The sequence below is a fragment of the Lampetra planeri genome, chromosome 71, assembly GCF_965212315.1.
Source record: "Lampetra planeri chromosome 71, kcLamPlan1.2.h2, whole genome shotgun sequence".
NCBI lineage: Eukaryota > Metazoa > Chordata > Hyperoartia > Petromyzontiformes > Petromyzontidae > Lampetra > Lampetra planeri.
This window is the reverse complement of record NC_136176.1, coordinates 2,054,973-2,077,294: the sequence shown is the minus strand read 5'-3', so window position 1 is coordinate 2,077,294 and position 22,322 is coordinate 2,054,973. Positions and strand designations below refer to the sequence as shown.

Sequence of the window (22,322 nt, the reverse complement as noted above, 5' to 3'; positions counted from 1 at the left end):
ATTGAGGGAAGCCAAGTGGTAGCACATTCTCTATTTATTGCAGAGGTTCAAGGTTCAAATCCGACAGGCACGTCTGGCTACTCCAGTAACATTAAACAAAATATGCACCGTCTGCTTAACAGTGGATGTAAAACATACGATTGTGTCATTCAAAACGCATAGGTCATTGCATGTTGGTGTCATGGTCAATATTTGGGCAATTTCAAACATTATCCAGAAATTACATAATGAAGATTACACATCAATCATCACCCCCTACTGACAGACTCATGCCCATATGCAGGTGACAGCAGTGTCACCTTATGACACAGAGGCAGCTGCCACTTGAAGGTGCTCTTCGAGTGTTTGTGATGAGATATGAAACTGAGTTGCTGAGGCAATTAAACACCATATCAAAGCAAATATAAATATAACAGTGGAATACTTAGAAGCGTATTGGCTCTTGCTCCTGATTCTTCATCTACCCAACCCACAGGTCAACAAATACTCGCCGCTCTTACTCTGCAGGTTGAACCCAGGAATTCAGTGTTCAATTTCACGTTCTTTTCATTAAAGGCCTGTGACAAAGGTGCATCTATTGGAGCTTCATTGTCTCAAGTCTACCCATCTACCGGGTCTCCATTTGACTTTGTATTGTCTAAGAAGTCCACCCACACCTCCACTTCCACAAACTGCTGGGAGTTGCCTAGCTCTGCCTCGCAGTCAGAATTCTCCTCCTGCTTCACGTTGTCTCCATCGATGTGAAGGTACGATTTTGGAGTTGAATCTTCATCTTCACAGTTTACCGTCACTTTTTCGCTCTTCACCATCACTTCACATTTCACCTTCACTTCTTCGCTCTTCATCACTTCTTCACATTTCACCTTCGCCTCTTCACATTTCACCTTGATACCTTTAAAAGTGTCCAAGCTGGGATTCACTTCTGGTTTCATGAGGGATGGGCTCATTGCAGCACTTTGACTTTCACAAGCCAATTTCAGACTCCATTTCTTGGGGATCTTCTGATGCTTGTGTGTCCTCTGGTGTCTTTTAAGAATTGATGACTGTGCAAACGCCTTCCCACACAGAGTGCAACTGAAGGGTTTCTCTCCCGTGTGTGTTCTCTGGTGTCTATGAAGACCTGATGACTGTGCAAATGCCTTGTCACACACAGTGCACTTGAAGGGTTTCTCTCCCGTGTGTGTTCTCTGGTGTAATTGAAGATGTTGTGAATGTGCAAACGCCTTCACACACACAGTGCACTTGAAGGGTTTCTCTCCAGTGTGTGTTCTCTGGTGTAATTTAAGATATGGTGATTGTGCAAACGCCTTCCCACACAGAGTGCAACTGAAGGGTTTCTCTCCCGTGTGTGTTCTCTGGTGTATTTTAAGATGTTGTGAATGTGCAAACGCCTTCCCACACAAAGTGCAACTGAAGGGTTTCTCTCTCGTGTGAGTTCTCTGATGTAATACAAGAGCAGATGACTGTGAAAACGCCTTCCCGCACAGACTGCACTTGAAGGGTTTTTCTCCTGTGTGTGTTATCCGGTGTTTTTTAAGAGGAGATTTATCTGAAAATGCCTTCCCACACACACTGCACTTGAAGGGTTTATCTCCCGTGTGTGTTCTCTGGTGCGATACAAGACCAGATGACTGTGAAAACGCCTTCCCGCACAGACTGCACCTGAAGAGTTTCTCTCCCGTGTGTGTTCTCTGGTGGTTCTTAAGAACTGATGAATGTGAAAATGCCTTGTCACACACAGTGCACTTGAAGGGTTTCTCTCCTGTGTGTGTTCTCTGGTGTATTTTAAGATGTTGTGAACGTGCAAACGCCTTCCCACACAGAGTGCAACTGAAGGGTTTCTCTCCCGTGTGTGTTCTCTGATGTAATACAAGAGCAGATGACTGTGAAAACGCCTTCGCGCACAGACTGCACTTGAAGGGTTTTTCTCCTGTGTGTGTTCTCCGGTGTTTTTTAAGAGCAGATGAATGTGAAAATGCCTTCCCACACACACTGCACTTGAAGGGTTTTTCTTCTGTGTGTGTTCTCTGGTGGTTCCTTAGAACTGATGGATATGAAAATGCCTTGTCACACACAGTGCACTTGAAGGGTTTCTCTCCTGTGTGAGTTATCTGGTGCTGTGTTAAATGTCCAACACGATCCGTGCTGTATGCACGCTGGTCGCGTTGTTGCCTTTTTGTACCGAGCTGCGCTGAGTGCCTTTGCTCCATCAAACCAATTTTGCAGAGGAAGCGTCAGCTGCAGAGAGAAAAAAGAGAATATCCACACCATCTACGTCAGTATTGAGGCACAAAGGAATGCATATATACAGTCACACATGACTTGCATGTCTATACTCATTCACATATTCATGATAATATGAAAAAGATTCCCAAATTCATCACACGGGCACACAATTAGAGGGCAAATGGTCAACCTGGAAGCCCTAGTATCTTCAAAATGAATGTTAACCTAAAACTCCAAGCACACAATTTCGGTTGTCTGGCTACAAAAGGAATATTTATGAAAGAAAAATGCAGCTAACATAGCAAAGGGTGTTGAAAATAATACTATTTTTATTATGCAGAAATGCATAAATTAATGTTCAATCGCTAACTTAGAGGCATGAAGCCAGGCTCAGATTTCCTTGAATGCTGGGATGAACAGATCTAACTTCAGCTGCATATGTGCAGTGTTAATTTCCTGTTTCCATTCTCCTAAAAATTTTCAGAAGAAAAAAAGTATATACTATTGTTTTGATTTAACCTCCGTGTTCAATCGAGTTAATATATTTTACTGCAAATACAAACTTGACACTGTAACACACACTGGCATGGAAAAAAGGTGGTGGTGTGTTCAGAACCATGCCTGGCCACCTTCATATGCTCAGTATTAATGCTTCCCCACAATAAGTTACGTTTTCACGAATCAATCACGTTTGTTGTCGGAGATAATCAAACTTTAATTGTGATAACACTATGTAACACAATTTTTGTTCCTGGGTACTAAGTGTTATTTTTTTATTGCTTATGCCTAAGAGTCAAGAAATTGGCTATTATTCCCCACAAATTTTGCTTTTGTGACCAGAATTGTACGTGAACGAAAATAACAAATTCACCTGTTTTTTCATTGAAAAGAGGTAAATTTCTAAATATCACTGTCCTGGTCACAAAAGCAAAGTTTGTGGGGAATAGCCATTTTTTGTACTTAAGAGGCAAAAGCAATTAGGAAATAACACATACTACCCAGGAACAAGACATTGTTTTTGTTACACAGTGGAAAAACTGCGCCACCGCTCCCCACATAGATAAACTCTTACATACACATATATTTCACATGAATGCCATGTAAGTGTGGATCACTTGTCAGCATGTCATGGGAATGATCCAGGTGTCAAGGGATGACTGACTGAGATGATTAACAGACGCACCAGCTGTTTTTCCTGCTGTCTTGCTGCATTTGAGGCACCCAGCGTTCCACCCATTCATGTGATCGTTGCTACTCCAACCTCATTGTTGTTGCAGAGCAAATACCTCCAACTGCCCTGCAGCATACGTCACGGGCCTCTTCCAGAGGCAGGTCTGATCAACTCCACACCCTCCAATCTCTTCTCTAGCCAATGCCATGCCCGCATAGCCCGTAACATCTGGACTAACAGAAGATGCTTGAGCATGCTGTCTGTTTATGCGGAATTAATGACCCAACCAATGCAGCCTCGCCTGCCAAAGTCTCAGATTATATTCTGTACTGATATTTTAGGGCTCTGTAAGGTTTTAATACAATCTTTGTTTGGTTCAATAGAGGGGATCATAAGCAGGCCAGCCTTAATTAAAAGCCAGAACAGACAGTCCTTAAAATAAGTTCATATTTTGCATCCACAGAGAAAGGAGTAATATATGTGGCCAAGAAGACTCACAGCTTTTGTTCATTCATTTATTTCTAAATCCTCGTCTTGGTGAGGTTGGTGGTGGCGGCACATTCAGTAGGGCAGTCTAGACCTCCCTTTCCCTGGCGACAGAATCTAGCTCTTCCTGGGGAATTCCCAGGCGTTCCCAAAGCCAGCCAAGCGACGTATTCCCACCAGAATGTCCTGGGCCAGGCCCCTGGGACGTCCCCCAGTGGGACGTGTCTGGTAGAGTTCCTAAGACAGTCTATTGGGGGAACTCCTTACAGATATTATATATTGATATCACTCATGGAACGATGCCTGGTGGCTAGCAGACCCACATAACCCATTTGGGCTCAACCTGGAATGGCTGCGTGGCACCGTCCTGTGCGCCCACCATCCACAGGACGAAGGGTGAGAGGCGGGTGCGATGCCAGTATGGTAGGGAGAGGGATGGTCTCAGACAGACTAGACCTTGGCGATGGACACTCACAGCTTTGTATGGAACAAAAGCCCAGGAAGCTTTCACACAGTGTTACACAGTCGAATGAAAGAATGCTGCTAGACAAATTTCAAGTGAGACTTTGGCTGCCAAACCAGAGCTGGTCGTGAACACATTAACCAGGTATGGGAGCTCCTCCATTACTTGTAGAAATGCTTGATTACTCATGGAGAGTTGAGCAGGTACAGTGTTGTATGACATGAAATTCCCAGGCCGGTGATTTATTTTGGTGGAACATACGCAAGGCCACCTTTCATGATGGAATTATCCAGGCACAAAACGAGATTATCTAACCCCATCTCATTGAGTAGCCATTTCCAGATCATCAGCAGATATAACATGGTTGACCAGGGAACGATCCCTTAACTATAACCAGGCATCGATGCGGGTATCATTTTAACTGTAACGATTGCAATTTATTTATATGGCTATTGAGCTTTTCAAACTGCATAACTAATGAAGATGCTATGTAATGTAATGCATGGGGACAGATTTAATTTCTGTCACAAGCCAAGTTGAACAGTAAATGGCTCCAACTCCTGGTCACGCAGCTTTAGACGGGCTTGCCCAAAATCATAAAAATCGTCAATGAATGTGAGCAGAGGCAGAGACATAAAAAACAAAGAACCCAAATCCCCAAGCCTCCATATGGTACGATAGACCTTAATTACATAAAAAAGCAGACATTACTCTTAGTGTTTGATTACTGAGACCTGAGCTAAGCCGGTTAACTTAGTTACTGCTGGATAAATACTATACTTCCGATGAAGTTTGTGAGTGAGTGGGGAGCAGTAGTGCAACGGTTAGCGTGCTGCGCTATGAACCCAGCGAGCCGATTTCTATTCCCACAGAGCCAAGCCGCAACATTTGGCTGTCGTCTGATGAAGCTGGTTGGAATTACTGTCAAAACGTTGTACTTAGATTGCAAATGTTGTGGCTTGGCTCTCCAACACACTGATATTCTGTACTAGTACACTACACCATACACAACTATACACTACACTATACACAACTATACACTACACTATACACAACTATACACTACACTACACATTAGTGCTGTACTAGTGACGCACTGGCCACGTTCTGTTTACGTGACAAACCTCTTACTAATTGGCTGTGTCGGGTGGTGGCGGGGTTAACGACACATTGATTTATTTACGCGATCAATCCCAAACAAACCTGTATTATGGCTGTATATTTGGAGTTTGCGTGTCCCTCTCTCTCCGTGGTCGCGTGGATTTTCCTCCGGATCCTGCGGTTTTCCCTGCACATTTAGAGTCAACATCACCACGCGTTTTGAGTATTTGACCGATAAACATTACCACACGTTGATAAGTCCACTGTGTTGTGGGCAGGTCGCTTCTGAAAACGAGCGGTGTAGCTCAAGTGGGCTATGCCTGGTAAAATAAAATCGTAGAAATATTTCAAGTAAAACAAAGTTTCAAAGTAGTGAGCCAGGTGAAGACAAATTAAACTTAAGCAGATAATTAAAGCAAATGCAATCAGGCGAGGACAGGAGGCAAATCCCCGCATGGCTAGGCCCCGCGTTGTAATGTTTCAACCTGGACATCGATTCCATAATCGCTGCTACTCAATTGATAATCCTACGACAGGGAGAAGGAGCAAGGCTCTACCTGGGTTCACAACAACCACCACAACAACCTCCACGATGTAAACTTCTCACCACGGATCTCCGTGCGCGGAGCAGAAGCTTCCTGGTATGTCGTGACGTCATGCGGCAGCAGGAGGTGACATGACGTCACTTGCGGGGTTCGCACAATCCCCTCCCCGAGCGAGCAGCAGTGTAACTGAATAAATTATATTTCGATTTAAAGCTTTCGTGACTGCAGGGATTCATTTTCTTGGTTATTTCGGTAAAGTCACGTAGAAGGGAGATAATAAAATAATAAAAATAAACCATAATAAAATAAAATTCTCACGACGTTTCGGCCACAACAAAAGCAGCCGTCCTCAGGTGAAGAAGAGAGCTGTCGGAAAAACAGCGTCTCAATGAACGCTGCTAAGCTTGGCAGCGTCTTTTCAGCTGGGTGGGAGGAGCAGAGCGCCTTGACAAAGGAGTTACATATCAACAGGGGAATTTAGCATATTGACGCTAAACAACTGCAACTACCCTACTACCATACAATAAACCGACGTGAAAACAACTAAATATAAACTACATCAATATAATCAATGTACTCAATATACTCTCCAATAACCTGAGCTCTGAACATTACGTAACTGGGTATACACTACACTATATAATGACTACCAAAACTCCTTTGTCAAGCACTCTGCTCCTCCCACCCAGTTGACAGTGTTTGTCAAAGACAGAGAGGTACACTGTCTCACTTTCCCTCTTTGAGAGAGTTCAAACAAAGTCATGATACGATAAATTTGGAATATTTCAAGTCTGCAATCACCACAATGCAAAGTTCGTTTGGGAAACGATTCTGTGAGTTCAGAGAGGAAAAAACGACATTATCCTTCCCTGTCACTCCCCTGGCGATCGATCCATCCCTATTGAATATGACTGCATTTGCAGGTGTAAGTCAACCTGATCTTGAGATGGAACTGGCCGATATAGCCGACAAAGATATATGGGTGTCCAAGTTCAAATGCTTGACCGCTACTCTTGAGGATGTTGCCCGTCAGAAGGCCATTCTGGCTCAGAATCATAAATGGAGTGATATTGAAAACCTTCCCAAACAGGACAAACTTGTATTCGAAACATGGAATGCCATCCCCAACACTTATATAAACATGAAAAATTATGCATTTGGAGTCCTGTCGATCTTCGGCTCCACATATGTATGTGAGCAGGTCTTCTCCAACATGAACTATATTAAAAACAAACATCGATCACGCCTCACAGATGACAGCTTGCAAGCCTGTGTGAAAATGAAGGTGACGTCTTACAGCCCTGATGTGCAGACACTGTGCACTGAGGTTCAGGAGCAAAAATCCCATTAACCAGGTAATTTAGCTATTAATTTGCAAAAATATATTTTACATTGTTAAGTGAAAAAGTCCTTTTTTTATTCAGATTGACAGCTGACTGCACGATCCTATATATATAGCAATAAGGTAAGAAACAATATATGCAGTGTTATATTTGTTTTAAATGTTGCAATGGTTTTGCGGCTCCCAGTTTATTTTTTCCTTCGGAAACGGGTCCAAGTGGCTCTTTATGTCTTAAAGGTTGCAGACCCCTGCCCTAATCCGTGAGCAGTTGCTCCGGGGCCCCCTTATCCAGGACATAGCCATTCACAAAGGCGTCGGCTATAGACGCAGTTGACTGGTCAACCAAGGGCCAGGCCATAGGCCTACGGGTCAAATATTCGACCCCCACGAGAGACCGGGAAGGGACCCAAATTGTCCAGGGCCACAAATTCATTCAGCCGTGACACAACAATGGACTGTGACGGAATCTGCGGTCGCGTGGCAGGAGATTTCCAACGCGCACAATCGACACAACCTAGAGATTAGATCAGGAGGATATCACTCTACATCCCGGGCCTGTAAAAGTCCTTTTTCAACGTCGCCAATGTTTTATGCACACCCAAATGCATTAACTTTTCGTTTACGGCCTTGCAAAATTAACCCCTAAGTGTCAGCGCTGGTGACCAGCGGACGAGCTGCGAGCGATATCGGGCACCGCCAAAGGCAATCATCGTGCAGACTCAACAATCATCCAGCAGTGGAGAAGCTTGGAGCTGCTATCAAGAGAGAGCGCCGTGTGTATGACACGCCCACACACACACACGACTCATCGCCCAGGAGGCAAGCGAACAGAGGTATTCTCGGTACAAGGAAAGCCCCACCTCGGCGCCGGCTTCACTCAAAGAGTTGAGCACGAAGACAATACACACACACACATCGGGAACTAATAAGATTGCTCCAAAAGTGATCTTTGTTTCGAAAAAGGCCATCCTAAGGTGGTGCATTAACTATTAGCTGATCGTGGAAAACATTGTCTGGTCCATTGAGCTGCTTGAATAAGGTCGTATAGAAGTATTTTAGTCATTCGGTTCGTTAATTGCATAGCTTTAGCAATACATTAATTGACGTTAAACATTTATAAGCGTCGATGTTATGAATCTACACACTCACAGGAATACTATTGTGTTGAGATTTATTTCTTTTGATCACGGAATCTTGCCCGCGGATTCAAGCCCATTAGCCAATTGATAAGCATTTATTAGGCAAACAGGCACACTGACACACATTATTGTTCCAGGGCATTTCGATCAATTGCATAATCTTACCAATTAATTCATTGAAAACTACTTTGGCCTTGGGCACATGTTTCTTTACTACTGTTCATATGAATATTGTAACAGATTCTTAAGGACTTTTTCCTATCGGCGTGTATGGTCGCTTTACTCTGAGCAATTAGCCGATTGTTCTGTTATCCAGTTAATAAACGTAACCATTGAGGGTTACTTGTATGGATCAATGAGTAGAACATTTCCAGGAGTACTGGGTTGACAATTCCTAGCGTAAGAGTTAGCATATTACAGTGTTTTGTTTTTAGATATTAAAGTTGCTTAACGCAGAAGAGTCTGAGTGTCCCTTCCCAAGTTCATGCGTAATAATCATAATTATAAGAACTGTATCCTGCGGTGAGATCTGAATTTTGAGACCTGACATAAACACACTAAAACATTAATCGGTAAACGTTCAAGCGAGAAAGACTGTATTATATTCTTTAGGTCTTTCGGTAAAGTCACGTTGATAGGTTCAAAGAAAATAACAAAAACCTACCTACGTGACTTTACCGAAAGGTCCAAAGAATATGAATCCAGCTTTAAGTCAATGTATTAGCACGATTGGTAATACACCCTGAGACAACAAAGCAGAGCCTAATTCGCATAATTACATACACTTGCATAACTTCATACAATTACACCTTCATATTATTATCACGATTGGTAATACCCCGAGATATAGCATAAATACATAATTAGCATCATTTCAAAACATTGCGCATTTTCAGTTATCATTTAATTTTCATTCTTTTTCAAGACCTAATATATACAATACTTGGGAGCTTATTGGCTCTTGCTCATGGTTAATCATCTACCCAACCCACAGATCCACAAATACTGGTCGCTCTTACTCTGCAGGTTAAACCCAGGAATTGAGTGTTCGACTTCACGTTCTTTTCATTAAAGGCCTGTGACAGAGGTGAATCTATTGGAGCTTCATTGTCCCAAGCTTACACATCTACCGGGTCTCCATTTGACTTTGTATTGTCTAAGAAGTCCACCCACACCTCTACTTCCACAAACTGCTGGGAGTTGCCTCCCTCTACCTCACAGTCAGAAATCTCCTCCTGCTTCACGTTGCCACCCTTGATGTGAAGGTCCAATTTCGGAGTTGAATCTTCATCTTCACAGTTTACCATTACTTCGCTGTTCACCATCACTTCACATTTCATCGTCATTTCTTCGCTCTTGATCACTACTTCACATTTCACCTTCGCCTCTTCACATTTCACCTTGATACCTTCAAAAGTGTCCAAGCTGGGCTTTAGTTCTGGTTTCATGAGGGATGGGCTGATTGCAGCACTTTGACTTTCACAAGCCGATTTCGGACTCCACTCCTTGGGGATCTTCTGATGATTGTGTGTCCTCTGGTGTGTTTCAAGAATTGATGACTGAGCAAACGCCTTCCCGCAGAGAGTGCACGTGAAAAGCATCTCTCCCGTGTGTGTTCTCTGGTGGCAATTAAGACCTGATGGCCATGCAAATGCCTTCTCACAGACAGTGCACTTGAAAGATTTCTCTTTTGTGTGTGTTCTCTGGAGTTGTTTAAGATGTGATAACACTGTAAACGCCTTCCCGCACAGACTGCACTTGAAGGGTTTATCTCCCGTGTGTGTTCTCCAGTGTCTTTTAAGAGCAGATGAATCTGAAAATGCCTTCCCACACACACTGCACTTGAAGGGTTTCTCTCCCGTGTGTGTTCTCTGGTGTAGTTTAAGATGTGATGACGCGGCAAATGCCTTCCCGCACAGAGTGCACCTGAAGGGTTTCTCTCCCGTGTGTGTTCTCTGGTGGCTCCGAAGAACTGATGGCCATGCAAATGACTTTTCACACAAAGTGCACTTTAAGGGTTTCTCTCCTGTGTGAGTTCTCTGGTGCTGTGTCAAATCTCCAGGACGATCCGTGCTGTATGCACACTGGTCGCATTGTTGCCTTTTTGTACCAAGCTGCGCTGAGTGCCTTTGCTCCATCAGACCAATTCTGCAGAGGAAGTGTCAGAGGAAGCGTCAGCTGCAGACAGAAAAAAGAGAATATCCACACCATCTACGTAAGTATCGAGGCACATATGACTTACACGTCTATACTTATTAATATTCCCAAATTCATCACACGGACTGTTATGACAAACAATGAGGGCAAATAGTCATAAATATGCCTCGAAGCCCTATGTTAACCCAAAACTCGAAGCATACAATTTCGGTTGTCCGACTAGAAAATGAATATTTATGAAAGCTAAATTCAGCTAACAAAGCAAAGGGTGTTGAAAATAATACTGTTTGTATTATGCATAAATTAATGTTCAAACGAAACTTAGAGGTGTGAAGCCAGGCTCAGATTTCCCTGAATGCTGGGATTAAAAGATCTAACTTCAGCTGCATATGTGTCGTGTTCATTTCCTGTTTCCATTCTAATAAAAACTTTCCAGAGGAAAACAAAAATAAACTATTGTTTTGATTTAACCTCCGTGTTCAATAGAGTTAATCTACTTTACTGCAAATACAAACTTGACACTGTTACACACTGGCATGGTAAAAAGGGGGTGGTGTGTCCAGAACCATGCCTGGCCACCTTCATCTGCTCAATATGAATGCTTCTCTCACTTCACCAAGTAATTAATTGAAGATCAATCAACATAGCCGAGACCCACAAGAAGTTAAGTTTTCACTTATCAATCACGTTTGTTGTCGGAGATAATCAAACTCAAATTATTGAATTCATAATACAGTAATAATACTATGTAACACAATTTTTGTTCCTGTGTACAAAGTGTTATTTTTTAATTGCTTATGCCTAAAAAGTATACAAAATCGCTATTATTCCCCACAAACTTTGCTTTTGTGACCAGGACTTTATGTGAACGAAAAGACACAAATTAGTCCGTTTTCTCATTGAAAATAGGTAAATTTCAAAATATTACTGTCCTGATCAAAAAAGCTAAGTTTGTGGGGAATAATCTGTACTTTTGAGGAATAGGCAATGAGGAAATAACACTACCCAGGAACAAAAATGTTTTTTTGTTATACAGTGTAATAACTGCGCCACCGCTCCCCACAGATAAACTCTTACAGATCTAGTGACATCGCGGGATGTCACTGTGTCGTGCTGGCCCTCGAGAGGCACGGCGTGCGGTGTAACGACATCGCGGATACCACTATGGTGGGTGTCGTACCAGCCCTAGAGCGCTGATTGATAGCGCAGGATGGCACCACGCTTGGCATGCAGTGCTGGCCCTACAGGATAGGGTGTGGGAGTGACGGCCGTAGGAATGAGGTTACTAAAGGCCATGGCACTCTGGTTGACCCGAGAGGACACGTGACCAGTTAAGTCTACGAAGGGGCCCCAAGTGGGGGCTAGGGGTGGTCACGTGGTCGGGGTCCAGATCCTGCTCGAGGATTCTGGAAAGTGGTCGTGGCCAAGGGAGGGAGCCAGCCATACCGCGGAAAATATAAGCCGGGTCCCCCAGAGGAACCGGCGTTGTTGTTCAACCTTAAGAAACCTTCGTCTACATCTACGGTCTACGTTCCACTGAGTCTCCAACACGTGGAACTGGACCCGAAACAAACAACCAAAAGCCCCAAGCCTCTTTATGATACTATAGGCATTAATTATATAAAAATGCAGAAATCGAGTTTCCGCTAAAAATCCGTACTCCTCTTCTGTACTCGATCGACAGAAAATAAATTACCTTCTTGGAAATTGCTGAGCGAAAGCTAAAAGTGCGATATTCAATACTTAAGTCTTTCCAAAGTAATGGTGTTAGGTAAAAAACAATCTTGCTGTGGTTTTCACACCTGATGATGATTGCTTGTGTTGCAATCGAAACGTCGTGAGAATTTTATTGTTTTTATTATTATTTTATTATTTCCCTTCTACGTGACTTTACCGAAAGAACCAAGAATAAGAATATAAAATTCACATCACAATCGAAACAAGTACTGTAGTGCATTCCAAATCAACTAAAAACTAAACAATTGAAATAAACATTCAGAAACCGTAAACAAAAAAAAATTGAAGACGAAAAATAGTATGAAGCTAATTAAATAAAGCAGACTTTGCGCATGTAAATTTTTTGTGAACCAAATTGTGCCAACACCATTAAACCTACACAGCGTAAACATTCAATGAGTACTCACAGGTGAGTTAGTGTGTTTGTCACACTATTTTCAGCTTACCTGCTCAACTTCAAAACCTCAGACACCTGCACACTCCAACCCCCCACCATTCCTCACCCCCCCTTCATTTCTATCACCATGGGTTAGCCACACACGCAAACACATTATGACATTTCATATACTACAATTCCAAGCACTCATCATAACATAAGTGTCTGCACTGCAATATTTGTTGTCATATTTACCATGTTATCCGTCCCTATTATCAGACCTGCGTTTTTGCTGCCAAATTAATCCACATAGAGCTCCTTACTGTCCTCTCTGCACATGCACGGCTCACCTCTAACACACACTGCAATATTTATTTTAAAAAGACATGTACGATTCTAAAATATCTACATCTATGTGCCAGGACTACCGACCTCCTCCTACACAATATAGACGCTATACAACAGCTACGACTAAATAAATCAAGTCTAGATCGCCTGGTAAGGAATAAAAAGCACGCACACACACATTCAACTTATTTTGTGTATACGCACCACCACACACATACTATGCATACCCACTTCAAGCACTACAAACAATTACTCCCTCCAACAACTTACATCCTCATACTTTATTCCGTTGCAGCTATGTCTTCATATTCTTATAACGATTCCACATTCAACTATAATTTAATAAACAATCTCACCACAGCATTTACTCACACACTCACTATTTATGCTTTTTTCTGCTTACTAACTTTTACCTCCACCTATAATGTTCCTTGCGGAAAACGTGCGCTTCTCTTCACCAAAGCGGATTACAATAATTGATGCTATTTGTGCAAGTGCTGCGATGGCTGCACCTATTGAGGACACTCCTGAACACCAAACAAGACGGCATGCTGCCAGTGCTGCTATGCCTGCACCTACAGTAAATGCATCTCATCAAAAGCAATAAGTTCCACAGAAAGTAACACAGCACAATTGGCTGTTGCCACAGCTAATAAACTCCAGTCCGCCAACAAGCACGTCAGCTTGCAAACAGTACTACAATGGCTGCAACCAGGTGCCTACCCTGCAGCCAAAAGGATAAGTATTTTTTTCCATAAATTTCTCACTTCATTTACACCGATCCATTAGTTGCTATTGGTTCCATGTCTACTTCTTGCAGCTACTGCCATACAATGACATTGAAAGGAGACCCTCCAAGGCTATTCTGCAACATTACCATGGTTCAGCTTCCTACAATTAATGACCATACCGAGCCTATTCATGTATTGATACCTGAAAAGCCATTTCCAAAACAACAATTTAAGATTTAACTCATGGTTCCAAATGATCATGTTTTGGCACCGACCAACTCATCGTAACATCTGGCTACATGCCCACATTTAAGTACAGGGCCAGGTACATAATCACATTGGCAGTCTGCTGCCACTACCTAATAACCTACCTACATTACCAGAGATCTACTTGCATATCTGACAATACCAGACAGGCTCACCAGCATTGCAAAAATGTCATAAACACCAAGATGCCAGTCCTATTGCTGTTGCAAGACATGCTCCATAAGGAAAACTCTTACATTCAGTTTCAAGTGTGCCATGGAAAAAATGACTTCAGAGTTACAATGTTGTCATTCATGCAGACTAAATTCCACATGGTCAACATGAGTGCCGCTTAAATGCACTCACATCTGAAGTCGCTGTCATTCTGACTGCTGAACATGGCACTCGAGGCATCGTCTTGCAACTGAGGAACAATACCTTACACAGAAATGAAACACACCGATCCTATGATGCTCTGCAATATCTACTGATTTTCTGGCAAGGTGATGATGGCTACAATTTTTCCGACTTCGCCAAACTGACCTAGCAATAGGCTTGCCAACACAAAAGAAGATTTCCGCCATGGACTGCTTTGCCTTCAGGATCATGGTGCGAACGGCAACTTCAATCTGTTCTTGAGATGCAAAGAGCTCTTCCACAAATTTTCTGTCGACATGTATACCAAAATGGAAGCTTCATTTGATGAAACCCACCAGATGGCAAAACATCCAACATTGTCTATCATGAAGCTCTCCAAGGGCCACTGATTTAGAAGTTGTCCTCATTATGAAACAAACAAGCCCTGATATTGTATAACACAACCAAAAAACCGAGACAATATACACACATTTACAGACTTCATTGGCAAAATTCAATAATTGTAATAAAGTCAGAATGGCAAGACATTACCCTTAATGTTTGATTACTGAGACCTGAGCTAAGCCGGGTAACTTAGTCATTACTGGAAAAATACTATACTTCCGATGAAGTTTTTGCGTGAGTGGGGAGCGGTAGTGCAACAGTTAGCGTGCTGCGCTATGAACCCAGCGAGCCAATTTATATTCCCACAGAGCCAAGCCACAACATTTGGCTGTCGCCTGATGAAGTTTGTTGAAATTACAGAAGAATCTCGGAGATGGAACGCACCAGAACTCGAACAAATCGGTGTTAGAACGATATTTCCGACCATTTTTTGCCCCGGAAACCGAACGAAATTCGGAGGTCGAACGGGCAATCGCGACTTGAAAGAACCTGTACGGCTGAGACGCGTATGGCCAGCATGCATGACGCTTGCCCAGACAAACGTTTTACCGTGCGAGAGGCTCAGTTAACGCGTAGCTCTCACCCAGTGCAGACCGGCAAAACATCGTTCCTTAACTTTTTAGTTAATTTCCTTTATTTTAGTGTTTTTTGGTGTTTATCCATACACAATGTCTCCTAAGAAGGTTAGTGGTAGTGAAGTTCAATGTTCATTTATTTCATTTATTGTTTGTTTTTTTGTATGATTTTATTCATGTAATTACTGTAAACTTCGTGTAAAAATGCTGTATGAGAGATGTATTGTGTCTGGAACCAATTCATGTCCTTAACATTAACTCTTATGGGGGAAATTAATTCGGTGTTCCAACAAATCGGTGTTCGAATGGCCTTCTGTAACGAATTAAGTTCGATCCCCGGGGTACCACTGTACTGTCAAAACGTCGTACTCAGATTGTAAATGTTGTGCCTTGGCTCTCCAACATACCGATATGCTGTACTAGTACACTACACACTACCATACACTACACTATACACTACTATACACTACACACTAGTGCTGTACTAGTGACACATGGTCCACGTTCTGTTTACGTGACAACCCTTGCTAATTGGCTGTGTCGGGTGGTGGCGGGGTTAACGACACATTTATTTATTTGCACGATCTCACACAAACAAACCTGTATTATGGCTGTATATTTGGAGTTTGCGTGTCCCTCTCTCTCCGTGGTCGCGTGGATTTTCCTCCAGATCCTGCGGTTTTCCCCTGCACATTTAGAGTCAACATCACCACACGTTTAGAGTATTTGACCGATAAACATTTCCACGCGTTGATAAGCCCACTGTGTTGTGGGCAGGTCGCTTCTGAAAAAGAGCGGTGTAGCTCAAGTGGGCTATGCCTGGTAAAATAAAAAACCGTAGAAATATTAAAAGTAAAACAAAGTTTCAAAGTAGTGAGCCAGGTGAAGACAAATTCAACTTAAGCAGAGGATTAAAGCAAATGAAATCAGGCGAGGGCAGGAGGCAAGGCCCCGCATGGCTAGGCCCCGCGTTGTAATGTTCCAACCTGGACATCGATGGCGGCGCGTATACATGCAGCGGCTCCTCTCTCCCATCAGATCGATGTTTTTTGTGTTATCCATCTACGTGCATTTGTTCGTCATCATCACGTCGATTAAACGTAAGGCGCACATACTCTCGCGAATTTCTGCTCGCCATCGGCAGAACCACACTCATGGATATAAACCCAGCAGACGCGGAAGAGCTACGCGACTGCGGTCTGCTCCAGAGGCCTGCTCTACCACCGACCCCTACTACTGCAACCAGCCTACAGTGGAAGCGCCACAGGCGGTGTATGAGGAAGCAGAAGAGGGGAAAGCGCGGAGGTATCGAGGCTAGGCGAGCGGCTAGCCCTCACCGGCCGGCTATCCCTACCACCACACTGGCCAACGTACGCTCGCTGGAAAACAAACTGGACTATATCCGCCTTCTTCGTACAACTTCCAGGACTGTGAGTGCTGTGTCCTTGTGTTTGTGGAAACATGGCTTAACGACAGCGTCCCGGACCATGCCATTCAGCTAGCCGGGCTAACATGTTACCGGGCGGACAGAGCGCTCATCGAGGGGGGGGAAGACTCGCGGCGGGGGACTCTGTGTTTACATCACCGATGCCTGGTGCCGCGACGCTGTTGTGGTCTGCCAACACTGCTCATCATTGGTGGAGTTTATGGTAATTAAATGCCGGCCATTCTACCTGCCGAGGGAATTTAGTGCCATATTGCTGGTGGCACTATACATCCCCCCTGGCTCCGAAAACAACAGGAACGAGGCACTGTATGAACTCCATCAGCACATCGGTGACCAGCAGACAGCCCACCCAGATGCCTTCCTCATTCTGGCTGGGGATTTCAACCATGCCAACCCCAAGAGCGTGTTTCCACAACTCCAGGGACACATCAACTTTCCCACACGAGGAAACAATATCCTGGACAATGTCTACACTACACACAAAGGTGCCTACAAAGCCCGTCCCCTCCCCCACCTTGGGGCCTCAGATCACACCACTGTTCTGCTAACGTCAGCGTACAGGCCGCTGGTTAAAGTCACCAAACCAGTTATAAAGCGGATATGCGTGTGCCTGAGGCGTCTTCAGAGGCACTCCAGGACTGCTTCTCCACCACCGACTCGAACATGTTCAGAAAGGCAGCCACCTACAACAACACCGTAGACCTCCAGGAGTACACGGAGACCGTCACTTCCTACATGAGGAAGTGCATGGAGGATGTCACGGTCACCAGAACCATCTCCATTCGGGCCAACCAGAAGCCATGGCTGACAGGGGAAGTCCGCAGGCTCCTGAGGGCTCTGAACGCCGCCTTCAAAGCTGGCGAGGAGATGGGCCTGAAGACAGCCAGGGCCAACCTGTCGCGAGGCATCAGATTGGCCAAGAGGCAGTACTCCAGGAGGATCGCCGACCGCTTCAATGACAGCAGAGACACCAGGAACCTGTGGCGAGGGATGCAGACCATCACGGACTATAAACCCTCTCCGCAGACCTGTGACAGCTCCACCTCTCTGCTGAACCAGCTGAAGGACTTCTTCGCTCGCTTTGAGGCAGACAACAGCACCCCAGCACAGAAGACTCCACCACCTCCCGGTGACCAGGTGCTGATGCTATCCCCAGATAGCGTGAGGAGATCCCTCAGAAGGACGAACCCAAGGAAAGCCCAGGGCCCTGACAACATTCCGGGTCGTGTCCTGAGAGACTGTGCTTAGGAGCTCACAGATGTCTTCACCGACATCTTTAACACCTCGCTGAGACAGGCTGTTGTACCCACGTGCCTCAAAGCTACCACCATCATCCCGGTCCCGAAGAAGTCATCTCCCTCCTGCCACAATGACTACCGCCCGGTCGCACTCACTCCCATCCTTATGAAGTGCTTCGAGCGGCTAGTCCTACAACACATCAAGTCTGTCCTTCCCCCCGCCCTGGACCCTTTCCAGTTTGCGTATCGGTCTAACCGCTCGACCGATGACGCCATCTCCACTACCCTCCACTCAGCTCTCACCCATCTGGAGACTAAAGACTCCTACGTCATAATGCTGTTCATCGACTTTAGCTCAGCATTCAACACAATCATTCCCCAGCAGCTCATCCACAAACTAGACCACCTGGGGCTCAACACCTCCCTTTGCAACTGGCTGTTGGACTTCCTGACAGGGAGACCACAGGCAGTTCGAGTTGGCAGCAACACCTCCAGCACCATCACACTGAACACAGGGGTCCCCCAAGGATGTGTGCTGAGCCCCCTCCTCTTCACTTTGCTGACCCACGACTGCACACCATCATTCAGCTCCAACCTCTTCATTAAGTTTGCGGATGACACAACTGTGGTGGGTGCCATCAAAAACGGTGATGAGACAAACTACAGGAGTGAGGTGAGCAGGCTGGCCTCGTGGTGCAAGGACAACAATCTGCACCTGAATGTTGAGAAGACGAAGGAGATTGTTGTGGACTTCAGGAGAGTGCACACCCAGCATACTCCGCTAACCATCAACGGTGCTGCAGTGGAGAGGGTGAGATGCACCAAGTTCCTGGGTGTGCACATCTCTGAAGACCTGTCGTGGAGTCACAACACTGCATCACTGGCCAAAAAAGCCCAACAGCGCCTGTATTTTCTCCGCCAAAACTGAGAAGAGCAGGAGCCCCGCCCCCCATCATGCACACCTTCTACAGAGGCACCGTTGAGAGCATCTTGACGAGCTGCATCACCGTGTGGTACGGCACCTGCACCGTGTCCTGCCGCAAGACTCTGCAGCGCATAGTGAGAGCAGCTGAGAGGATCATTGGTGTCTCTCTCCCCCCTCATCTGGACATTTATAACACCCGCATCACCAGCAAAGCAATCAAGATTGCAGGTGATTCCACCCACCCATCTCAGCCTCTTCAGCCTGCTGTGTGGGGGTCGCTAGCCCCCGAGGTCCCTCCCGCCTCCATCCCCTATTTCGTTTACGTTACCCCACCTCCCTATTACCTGCTACGGTTTCGCCGGCATTCGAACGCGACGCCCCTACTGTTACAGCCTCGCGCCGCGCTCCCACGCTGCGAGCATACGTGCGCACAGCATCATCACTCAAACGCCACACTCCCCCTCTTTACACCGCTACGTACAGCTCTCGCACACTGCGAGCGTGTGCCCGTCTATAGCCCTGTGCGGCACGTTACCAATGCGCATCCGTATCCGCCACGTAACGAACGTACGCGCACTCACGCACACAGCTCCCCGCGGCACCCACTCACCACGGAGCACTCACGTTGTGATCGCACACCTGTATCATACACGTCGTGAATGTGCGTGCACACACACACATACAGCTCCACACGCGATACCCGCTCTGCGCCGCGCTGGCCGCTCACGTTACGATCGCGCACCTGGGGTACGCCGATTTACGCACGCCGAGAGCTTACGCAAGTAACGAGCACACGCAAGCGGGGCACACGCCGACACAACGACTCAAGCCGCCGCCGCCGTGCGCGCGAGACAAACCGTACAACAATGCGCAGCCGATTACGCGCTCGAGCCGCGGGGTCGGGGGTCAGGGGTCCACCACCGCGCCGCACTTCACGCAAGTAACGAGCACACGCAAGCGGGGCACACGCCGATACGACGACTCGTCCCCTCCCCCACTCGCGCGTGCACGTCAACACAAGTATCGTACAAGGACGATTCTCCTCTCACACGGCTGCGTAGTCACGCCAACACACAAAAGTGCTCTCCCCGGGCGTTAACACACACACCTCCGTACCCGCACAATCGTACAGAGACCACGGCCTTTACGCATACAACGACCACACACCCGCGAATGCAGTGCACGCTAATACCACGTTCAAAAAACACCCAACAACACGGTTCCGTTACTACGCTCGAGATTTTATTAGCCCTTGTTAACCCACCGAGCCACCCGTGTGTGTGTGCGGGCCAGCAAGGCGCTTCTAACCCACTCTTTGGTGGCGTGCAGCCCTACTCTATGCTGCGCCCTCCGCTAAACCGCTTTCCTACCCGTCCTTACCCCAAACTAACCCTCTCCCACGGATCCTACTCTCCGCTCTGAGGTGTTGTAAGGCGCGCAACACGATACCGTCGGTAGTCCCTGGTGACCTTGCGGCGCTCAGATCGTCCTGCAGACAATCTAGCGGCTCGCCCGATGACTCCTTCGTCGCCGACTCCGTGTCCAAACTCCAGAAGAAGGGCCTTCACTACTGCCCCTGCGTTTTCTTTTAAACTATTCACATCAAAGGCTAGGCGCCCCCGTCCCGACCGCCTTGGTCTCTCGACCAATCCTGAGCCTAGGATTTCCCGCTCTTTTGCGATCCCGCCGGCCTTTGACCTTTCGACCAATCAGTCGTCCCGGGTCCTGATCCCAGCTATCTGCCCTGCTGACCCGTGTTTGTGTTTGTATGCGTTTCTAACTGCGGGGCTCTGAGCTCGCCGTGGTCGTGCGATCTCAAATCCGCCCACGGCGCCGCAGTGTTACTTGGCCTGGGAAGGGTCCTGTCCAATTCCCTGGCCCTGAGAAACCGTGGGGTAACCCCCCTAGGGGGCCCTCGGGTGAAAACTCAGGGTAGGTGACCCGACCACGAGGCCCTACGTGGGTGCGGGTGCGTGTTTATGTGGGGAGGGTGATGGGGGGCAGTGCGGCGGTGGAAGCCGGGCGGCTCCCTGGCTCGGCAGAGCGGCCCCGTCGCTGTGGCACCACAGCTGCAGTCAAGGAGGAGACTGCGGAGTCTTTGGGCCAAGACCAGCAGGCTCAAAGACAGTTTCTTTCACCAGGCTGTCAGGAGACTCAACTCCCTCCCTGCTCTACCATCACTCCCCCCCTCTGCCCACCCTCCCCCCTTTGCCCCCTGACCCCAACCCCCACACACACATTCACTCGTACATCCTGATCTCTGGACTGCACATTGCACTACATCGCACTACCACACCGGTTTAAATATCTTATTTCTTTAAATACTTTATTTAAATAATATTTTACATTTTATAATTCTTGACTGTTGTTTATTTTAAGTCTATTACATTTTTGAGTATTTATCTTGTGTTGATCGCCGATTGTTTATTGTTTATTTATGTCTGTTAATTGTGATTCATTTTTTAATTGCTTAGTTGCACCGTGGGACCAAGAGAGAGGACTGTAATTTCATCTGTGTTGTATGTCATGCATGTAACACACTTGACAATAAAGTGACTTTAAGACTTAAGATTTCATACTCGCTGCTACTCAATTGATATCCCTACGAGGGAGAAGGAGCGAGGCTCTACCTGGGTTCACAACAAGAACAACAACCACCACAACAACAACCACAACAACGACGATGTCAACTTCTCACCTCGGATCTCAGCGAGCAAGAGCGGAGCGGCAGCTTCCTGGTATGTCGTGACGTCATGCGACAGCAGGGGACATGACGTCACTTGCGGGGTTCACACAATCCCCCGCCCCGTACGAGCAACAGGGTCACTGAATAAATTATGATATTCTTTGGTTCTTTTCGGTTAAGTCACGTCTAAAAATAAAATAATAAATTAAAATAACATATTACGACGTTTCGATTGCAACACAAGCAATCATCATCAGGCATAAAAGAAACAGCAACAAAAATCTAACTAGAAAACTATAGACAGACATACAAGCAGACAGACATCACGACGGCACACAGAGAGAGGACACAAATCGGAAAACTATAGACAGACATACAAGCAGACAGACATCACGACGGCACACAGAGAGAGGACACAAATCGGCACAAAGAGAGGGGTCGTTTCTGTGACGGTCCTTAAATATATTTTCTTTCTGGCTATTTGTTCTCTCTGCCTGTGTCCTCTCTTTAGAATTTTCACACTTAAAATTCTAACTTAGCAAATTTTGAAACACGTAATCAACCAGGCTATGCGTTAATTGTGTGTTAACCGACTCTCTGTTGTATTACATCACATTTCGA

At 45.8% G+C, this 22,322-nt stretch overlaps 2 protein-coding genes across 7 annotated transcripts; both read right to left on the bottom strand.

Moving 5' to 3' along the window:
- Positions 1–16: 16 nt before the first annotated feature.
- On the bottom strand, positions 17–2,210 carry LOC144737555 (uncharacterized). The gene has a single exon (XM_078620305.1). The coding sequence runs from the start codon at positions 2,208–2,210 to the stop codon at positions 600–602; it is 1,611 nt and encodes a 536-aa protein (XP_078476431.1). The 3' UTR covers positions 17–599.
- A 6,339-nt stretch (positions 2,211–8,549) lies between these two features.
- LOC144737567 (uncharacterized) lies at positions 8,550–21,779 on the bottom strand. 6 transcript variants are annotated; one of them, XM_078620329.1, is made up of 3 exons: positions 21,714–21,779; positions 16,006–16,091; positions 8,550–10,651 (listed from the first exon to the last, which is right to left on the bottom strand). In XM_078620329.1, the coding sequence occupies exon 3, from the start codon at positions 10,609–10,611 to the stop codon at positions 9,592–9,594; it is 1,020 nt and encodes a 339-aa protein (XP_078476455.1). In that variant the 5' UTR covers positions 10,612–10,651; positions 16,006–16,091; positions 21,714–21,779; the 3' UTR covers positions 8,550–9,591. The 6 variants fall into 6 exon arrangements, with proteins under 6 accessions (XP_078476455.1, XP_078476456.1, XP_078476451.1 ...); XM_078620330.1 differs by having other exon boundaries at positions 8,550–10,621; XM_078620325.1 differs by having other exon boundaries at positions 16,006–18,943; positions 21,714–21,747.
- Between the last annotated feature and the right edge of the window lie 543 nt (positions 21,780–22,322).

Excerpts from the sequence above, each read along its gene's own strand:
- LOC144737555 (XM_078620305.1), bottom strand. The coding sequence starts at position 2,210 with ATGGAGCAAAGGCACTCAGCGCAGCTCGGTACAAAAAGGCAACAACGC.
- LOC144737567 (XM_078620329.1), bottom strand. The coding sequence starts at position 10,611 with ATGGAGCAAAGGCACTCAGCGCAGCTTGGTACAAAAAGGCAACAATGC.